Here is a 9,042-nt window from a genome sequence, read left to right on the forward strand (position 1 = left end):
CCATACAGTTCGTTCTGAATCAGTTCGTTCACAAACAGTTCACTCTCAATCAGTTCTCTCTCAAATAGTCCACTCGCAAACCGTTCACTCGCAAACCGTTTTTTTTCGGAATCAGTTCGTGGGGAGAACTACCGTTTTTTGAAAAAGAACGACCGTTCGTTCACTCTTTTCGGCGAACTAGTTCTATTGTACCGTTCGTGAACAGTTTGCCCATCTCTAGTTTCTACTCCCTGGCAGCGACACAAACACAGATGACCCGACTGTTTTGGCCGAGATACTTGCTAAACACTATTGGCAAACCTCTAACTCCAACAATGAGATGAGCAACACTCAGGAAGCAAGACAGCAAGTGGGAGAAGGGACAACCTCCATCCCCACCTCTTCGTTGTAGATACAGGAGCGTGTAGCACGATTTTATCGACAACTATGAGAGCTAAACGACAGGAGGAAGAAAGAAAAGAAGAACTTCTTCCACTCTTCTTCCACTGAGCTTCGATCGAGCCTTATCAAACTCTCAACAAACTATAATAATGGCTTCTCGTTGGGGGAACTCCACAGAGCACTTCGAAGAAGCAACAGTAGGTCTGAGGGGCCCGACGAATTAAGGTACCCACTGCTGAAACATCTACCGGAGACTGGTCACTCGGCTTTGTTGAGAACACTCAATGCGGTTTGGCAAAAAGGATGCATCCCAAAAGCATGGAAACAAGCGACTGTAGTATCGATCCCAAAACCAGGAATAGCAAGAGATCCAAAAGACTATCGTCCGATTTCTCTGCTAAGTTGTCTAGGTAAGACTCTAGAGAGAATGGTGAACACCAGACTCATGTGCACACTCGAAGAAACGTAAACTCCTCGACCCAAGACAGTACGCTTTCAGAGAGGGTCTAGGAACCGAAGTCTACTTAACAGGGTTAGAAGAGCTTCTAGATGTTCCGTTTCGAGAGAAAAAACACTCAGAACTTCTCTCAATCGACGTGTCGAAAGCCTTCGATACCATTGACAGAAACGCGGTCCTCGATACAATTACTAAATGGAACATAGAAGGTAGAATGATGCGCTACATACGAGACTTCTTAAGTCAGAGGTCATTCCGAGTACGAGTTGGAAACACGCTATCGTCTGAGCTTTTTACAACCCGGGGTGTTCCGCAGGGATCATTGATTTCAGTAACACTTTTCATCATAGCTATGAATCCACTCTTCACAAAAAATCCTAACAATGTACACGCACTGGTCTATGCAGATAATATTTTATTAGTCGCATCAGGAGTGTCTAAAATAAGTATACGATTGATGAAAGCCGCTTACACCGTGGTTGCTTGGTTACACTCTGTCGGACTACGAGTAGCTGGAAATAAGAGAAAACTGATTCACATAATGCATAGAGGCAAAAAACCACCAGACATGACAATAAATGGCATCAACATACCAGTTTCCAGAGAGATTAGAATTTTGGGGGTAACAATAGACAAAAAGCTGAAATTCACAAAACATGCCGGGGATAGAAGCAGATCAGCGATAGGAGTAATCAACATGTTAAGAGTGATAAGTAGTAAAGCATTAGCTGCAAAGAAGAGTCGTTCATACACAACAAATGCTTTAGTCCCATCCAGGCTTCTATACGGTTTTTCTTTAGCCAGTAGAGCTAGACAAAATGTCATTACCATTCTCAAGCCAGTCTATAACAAGGCCATACGTACAGCCACTAGTGCCTTTCCAACAAGTCCAATCAGAGCAGTGATGGTGGAAGTAAATACAGCTATTCGCTTCAAAGAAATAGGCAGAACCTTCCACGATTGCGCTCAACTTAGAAAAGCCAACAAATCATTAGAAACATTAACAAACGAAGCTTTTCCCACTGTTACGGCAAGGCGACGAATCAGAAGCCCACAATGGTACTACCAACCACCTAAGATTGATTGGTCTATAAAGGCACAAGTGAGAGCAGGAGAAAACAAAGAAAAAGCGAGAGCAATTTTCAATGATTTAATGAATACAAAATACATCGATTTTCAAAAAAATTTCACGGATGGATCTAAAGCAGATGGTAACACAGGTTTCGGAGTCTATTCGGATAACATTGAGCTCTGTGGCAGGTTGAGCGACGACTGTTCGGTTTTCGGTGCTGAGCTAATGGCTTTGCGCATCGCCTTAGAAAATACACCGAAGAAATCACCATCAGTAATTTTTTCTGATAGTGCAAGTTGTTTAAATGCCCTGGAAGCGGGATCATCCAAGAACCCATGGGTCCAAGCTTGTGAAATAGATGCATGCAAAAGAAATGTAACTTTCGTATGGATTCCGGGTCACAGCGGCATTACAGGCAATGAAGTAGCGGTCGTACTCGCTAACAAAGGAAGGTCAGGAGTAATTAAATTTCCCGAACTCAGTGGTGGAGATGCCAAGAGAATGGTTAAAAATAAAATCTAGCTAACATGGCGCCAAGACTGGAAACATTCCAGTTCAACAACTCAACTAAATCATGTAAAGTGTACGGTAACTGCCGGAGCGGATCAACCAAATGCTCGGGACCAAAGAGCTTTGACACGTGTTCGAATAGGCCATACAGTACTCACGCACGGTTTTCTTCTGCAACCCTACGCAGACCCCCCAACGTGCAGATGCAAACAAAAACTTACAATTGAACATATCCTTACGAAATGTTCACTGCTGAAAAAAGAACGCGAAATGGAAGGTATTCGTGGTAATCTAAAGGAAATCCTCAAAAACAGTAATGACAGTGAGAAGAAACTGCTGAAGTTCCTGAAAAAGACCATGATATTCAATCTATTATAATTGATTTCGAGTAAGACGCGAATGATGATCGTTAAAGCGTCTTTAATAAAAAAAAAATATATGGCAACACTTAAACATATCTTGTGTTGTACTTATCGCATCGGGTCATACTATACGGCTATTTAAAGACGACAATCTGTGCTACAAGTGTCGTTTTGACAGTGTTGTGATTGTCCTTTTCAGTCTCAAGTTATAGCGCGTCAAAGATGGAGTCCACCAAGGAAAAAATTCGCCATTTTTTACGTTTTTACTACCTGCGAGGTAAAACTTCAACGAAGGCGAGTGTAGAAAAAATTCGTGTAGTTTATGGACCCGATTCTGTAACGATTCGCACAGCACAGCGTTGGTTTGAGTTCGATTGGCGTTCTGGGCTATCGAAGATACACCCCGTACTGGTAGGCCAATCGTTGTGGAAACCGATAAAATCGTTGAAATCATCCAAGCAAACCGGCATGTGAGCACTCGCTCGATTGGCCCGGAACTGGGTATAGACCATAAATCCACAGTATTTCCGATATCTCCCTCTGAGATATGATTTACTCTCGTACCATGAAGCTGCCCATAGACGTTCAATGTTATTGATCAATAGAGTAAATCATATCTCAGATAGAGAGATCGGAAATACTGTGGAAGATGTGAAACGTTTCTCTCGGCGGTCGTCTGTTTTCCGCCCATCGGCAACAGATACAAGAGCTTTTTGAGCGAAACACGACAAGGTCTTCGATCGATCGAGCTTCGCCAGAACGGCCAGTGAACCAAGGTACTGAAAATGCAATCCAGCAACAGTAAGATGTCGGAGAGGACTTTCACGGATTTGTACCGGATTTTAATTTGTTCGACTCGCCCGTTCTGCCCTGGTCAACGTATTTTTCGGAAATTTCGAGTCCAAACTTCCAGGGCAAAGAAAACATAAAATTGGGGTAAAAAAACTCCAAGTAAGATTTTGTATATTTTTGAATTGATTTGAGCATGTACTTTTAAATTCGGCGATCAATTATTCCATCGAGAATCTTAAGAGATGAGAATTCTACAATTTATCTTCATTCAAACTTTGCGTCTGGAAAAGACCGTTGCGAAAGAAAAGTCATAAACAAAGACTACGATAAAACCTTTGTATCAGTGATCGTTGAATTGAAATAATAATTAAAATAAGTTTGGAGCGTTCATTAGATTGAAGACAACCAACATGATCATTTCGTGTTTTTGATTTCCCCCCAAATCCAAATAAAATAATGAGTAATTCAATTATGATAAATTCAGATGTAAATTTTCATAATATTGATATGGAATTATATAAAATAACTATTCATATCACGACGGTGTGTAGAAATTGAAATCGAAATTTGTTTATAAATCACCAATCTTCTGAAAAATCAATATATCCGAAACAATAATCTCATTAATTTCCACTAGAGACAAAAAAGCATTGGATACCAAACGGCATTTCATTACGAATGCCACAGGCAACTTTTAATTGTGCTAAATTGCTTTAGTTCCACTTTTTTTCTGTTTGCTTCGGGAGCCCGGGTATCGGGTACAACCAAAGGCCATAACAAGCAGCCTGTAGATAACACGCGTTCCAGTATAATACCACTGCCCTACGGCTCGGAATAGACGACGTTTGTATCGTCACAATACTCGCTTCCCAGAATTGCGGAAAAATAGCGAATACGACAGCGTCAATAACGTGCCATCATAAGCCGGTTCGAGTAGTGGGTATCCTTTCTATGTTATTATTGCAAACATCACTCTCACTCTCTTTCTCTCTCTCTCTCTCTGTCGAGCGGAAGGGTATTCGCTTGAAGCAGGATTACCGTGATTGGGAGGGTACGCCACTAGTGACGTTATAGTGGCCCTATGTTTATGTGGATAGAGAAACAACTTCGGTGAAGATGAATCTTTTGGTTGCCTGGTTGGGAGGATGCTTCTTCGCTAAACACCAGCTGCTTCTATACAATGTGAACAACTGTTTTCCCAAACACACAACAAACATGCGGGATGTGCCGAGGAGAGTGTGGATAAATATATTTCGAATGCTTTGACAAAGTTGGGACGGTGCCAAAGTCGACCACTCGGTTCTTCGGCCAAGGAATTTTTAGACAAGCCTTTGCCAGGGGACGTGAGACCGGAATGTTTTATTATAAGGAAAAAAGGCTACACCATTTAACCAAATTACGACAGCTAGAAAACTTGCTTCTCGTTCGCCCACTTCCGAAGCGTATGACAGTCGTTTGTTTGCTGGGAGATTATTTGTGCCCGTAGATAAGAACCAGATTTAGTGGCTATACTCGTACTGCAGCATGATGAGGATTATGATTGTAGTTTTCGTTTGAGGGATGTTTTTGGTTATCCGTTGGTTTTGGTGTCGAAAACAAGGGATTCAAATTGGACAAATGTCAATGTTTGGACGATGGTTTCTTTGTTCCACACTTGATTTGTCTTTGAATGGGAGTCAAAGTTATATGAGTGATAGTGGTCACTATATTCACGAGGACTTTCTCATCACACAATAAAACCATAAAAATAATAGATATCAATCAATAATAAATATGTCTACCCTAAGTCCAACACAGAGGCAGTGCAACTTTAAATTTTATCTACTCTCAACCACAATCCACCTTTGGGAGCGAGTATGAAACTTTTAACATCAAACTGCAAAGGTACCTCGCATTTGTCCCCAATTGAAAATCTGAAGTTTTTCAACATATAAGCGAGACCGATGCGAGCTTGCATTATCCCGAAACGAAGTCCTACGCAAATCCTCGGTCCCTCGCCAAACGGTGTCCACGCGTAAGGATGTCGCTTCGCTTCCTGCTCGGGGGTGTACCGTTCGGGGTCAAACCTCTCCGGATCGGGGAACACATTCGGATCGTGATGGATTCCGTACACCGGTATGAAGATGCGAGTTCCGGCTTCGAGGGTTGATTTGGAGTTGGGAACCTGGTAGTCTTTAGATGTCACCCGAAAATGAATCGGTACAGGAGGGTACTTTCGGAGAGCCTCTGAATTAGAAAATAAAAACTAATGAAAGTTTCTCCATGAGAACATTGATACGATACCATTCAAGATCTGATCCAAATACTTCATGCTCAATACAGATTCGTATGTCATCTCTCCATTATTGTTAGCCAAAACACTCACGACATGCTCTCGTCCCATTTCTTGAACGGCCTGATTCAACGCAAGCTCGTATAACGTCCACGTCAACAGCGTTGAACTCGTTTCGAAACCAGCCAAGAAGAACAAAAACGCTTGAGCGGCAATCTCGTTAAATGACAACAATCCCTCTCCACTATTTTGTTCGTCTGGGCTCCTCATTTGCATCAACAAATCCATGAAGTCGTTCCTCTTAACGTTATTCTTCAACCGATAGTCAATAGTTTCCCGAACGACCCCAGCAAAGAATTTCGTAACCTGCGGATCGAATGCCTTCACTCCCAGCATCTTGGCAATCTTGGGCACCGAAGCCATCATGAATCTTTTAACTCTCCCGGTTGGGGTCGAGAAGATTTTCCGCCCCATCTCGCGGAAGGAATTGTTGGGATCTGTCAGAGAGTTACATTCGATCCCGAAGGCACAAGTCCCAATCACGTCCGTCGTATATCGCGCAAACAAGTCCTTCATTTCAATCTCCTGTTCATGCTCAACCAATTCCCCCAGAAATTCATTCAACTGCTTCCCTGCGGCCACAATCGTTGGGAACATCATTTTCATTTTACCCGACGTAAAAGTTGGCGAAAGTTTATGCCTCAGCTCTTTCCACCTGCTGCCGGCCAGGTTGAACATGTTCGCTGACAGTGGATCATCTTTCTCGTTGAAATAGGTTCCTCGGTCATGGAAATTTTCGAAATCCTTCACAAATATACACTTCAGCAGCTCCAAATCCGTCACCAGCGCCACCGGTTTCGTGAATATGAAAATTCCTCCGAACGGATTCAGTCCCTTCAGCTCGTTGTAGAATCGCTGCAACATAACGGCGGACTGCTCCGTGCGACCCATGGTTCTGGAGTTGCCATAGATGAAATCCGGCTTGAGATAGGGTACATCTCTGTCTGCCCAGTGCGAGTACAGCTTGCTCAAATACAGATAGACGGCCAAACCGATCATCACCACGGTGATGATCGCGTCCAACGGCTCCAACATCATCATCGCGTGGGCTTAATTGGGCGGAAGTGGGAATCAGGCACTCGATGCAATGCCGCGCTGAAACTAGTTAAGTGATGTGGACAACTCGGACCGCTTCTAACAACTGAAGCTCTAGTGGATGGTCGAGACCGATATGTATAATCTCGTTGGAAGGGTGGGGTGGCTGCACGACAGGTACTTGAGCGTCCAATCCGGAGCGACTGATAGTTAACCATTTGTTTACAACCGTTGATGACATAGCGTTTTGAAGTGTTGTTTTCATCGTGATTCATCGCGATTCAACTCTACAGAGTTCTCTTGTAATGGAAAGAAAACGGTTGAGAGTAACATGTTTAGGACGCTGAGGAGGGAGAGAGTATGATTTTTGATAACGTAGGTGATGTATCATCACTAGATGATATGAGTATCAGTGGCAAGACAGAGTCAACAAAATGCGTAGTTTTTAATGTACGGTAGACAAATTCAATTAATGTGCGACATAACAGCGACATGCTTGGATACAACTCAATTCTATACTCCTATAAATATCTCTTGTCAAATAATCTGAATGTATTCTTCAAATTTATGTATACTGATATAGTTTGGAATGATAGTATTCTTACTTAATTTGTCAGTATCGTCGTCAATAAATAAACAAGAATACTTAACATATTAAGGACCGCTCACGAGTTTTCTCGTGTTTCGCGTTCCGTCTGTTACGGATGGATCACGGAATAACCCATCTACACTTGATGAATAAATCCTTGGTCTGCCAAGAATCTAACAAGGCCTACCGATGACTTGCTTTCGTCTCATCCACACCGAAGGAAACGATCTCATTCGAGGAATCCGAACAACTGAAGCGTACAAGTTTGTCCCGAAACGTGCGGCCCCAGGTGTATGTCCTTCAGATTTCGTTGCGGTTCTTAATGGTTTAAATTATCGTGGATCAATTGGATACATTGTCATCGCACTGTAGATACTAACATATCGACAGCATAAAGTAATCGGAACATTTTACTGATCGAATGGATTCAACACTAATGCTAGTATCAGCTGGAATTAGTTCGCTTTCTACCGGTTCAGCTGAATTTTATCTACCATCGTTAAATTATAATCCCATTTCACGCAGGAATTCTTCAGTGAAAAGTACTTCCGTTGATGGCTATCAATCGTATGATGTTCATAAACAACTTCCAACTGTTTTTTTTTATATTGAAGAATGATGATATTTGCAGAGCTTTCTCATCGTAAATAAAAATGAAAACGTTATAGTATTTGAAGTTTTTATTATCACACAAGAAAAGCTTTCATTGTTTTTAATGTTATTTATTTTATTCATTGGCCAGGAGTGCATGGTTAACATGGCTTTAGGTTAAAAACGCTTTAGTGAACGACTCATCCACTCTTTGACCAATAATTCATAAATCATGGAACATCACACCTCAGATACAAAAAAAATTATAGGGACTGGTATCCTTCACACGACTTACGGAATTATTTTATGCTCTTCACTTGTTTGTTACATCGACTGTGATACAAGTTACGGATCAGATCTTTCGGAGTGACTTTTCGAAAACAACTGTACTGCTTGAAGAGCAAAATGATACTTATAGGTAATTTATTTCCTTTTGATTACAGAGGCCTTACTGTAGAATTAAGTTCCCTACCCTAAGGTGAAATTTAATAGCGACGTCCGGTTGCTGGTGTCGCGTTGTTGGTTTCCAGACTTTTCGCTCATTCTGCTGACTATAGATTCCAAATGTGTTGAGGTTGATTCAGGTGGATCTGATGATTATGCATTCATTGGTGATTTCACTGTCTGCTCTATTGCTACTGCGAGTTGTAATTCATCTATCTGCTTTAGCGAACCTTGGAGGATTTCTGGCGTGTTCTATTTAGGATAGGTGACGGTTGCTTCCGTAACTTACATTATATATTATACAACTACATTATACAATACCAGGGTTTTCCAACTTTAAATTCCGAAAGTAAATTGAAATAAAACACACTTAGAATTCGAATTTCGATGAAACTTTTATTTCAAATTAAAGTTTGGTTTATGCCATTATTTGTGAAATACAACATCATTCAAATGTCCACCTAGGGCTTCCTCGCA

General features: G+C 41.6%; 1 protein-coding gene across 1 annotated transcript; it reads right to left on the bottom strand.

The window, feature by feature from the left end:
• Window positions 1-5,346: 5,346 nt before the first annotated feature.
• Window positions 5,347-7,034, bottom strand: LOC129778042 (probable cytochrome P450 6a13). The gene is made up of 2 exons (XM_055784691.1): window positions 5,858-7,034; window positions 5,347-5,800 (listed from the first exon to the last, which is right to left on the bottom strand). The coding sequence occupies exons 1-2, from the start codon at window positions 6,945-6,947 to the stop codon at window positions 5,385-5,387; spliced, it is 1,506 nt and encodes a 501-aa protein (XP_055640666.1). The 5' UTR covers window positions 6,948-7,034; the 3' UTR covers window positions 5,347-5,384.
• Between the last annotated feature and the right edge of the window lie 2,008 nt (window positions 7,035-9,042).

Source organism: Toxorhynchites rutilus, chromosome 3, assembly GCF_029784135.1.
Source record: "Toxorhynchites rutilus septentrionalis strain SRP chromosome 3, ASM2978413v1, whole genome shotgun sequence".
Classification (NCBI taxonomy): Eukaryota; Metazoa; Arthropoda; class Insecta; order Diptera; family Culicidae; genus Toxorhynchites; species Toxorhynchites rutilus.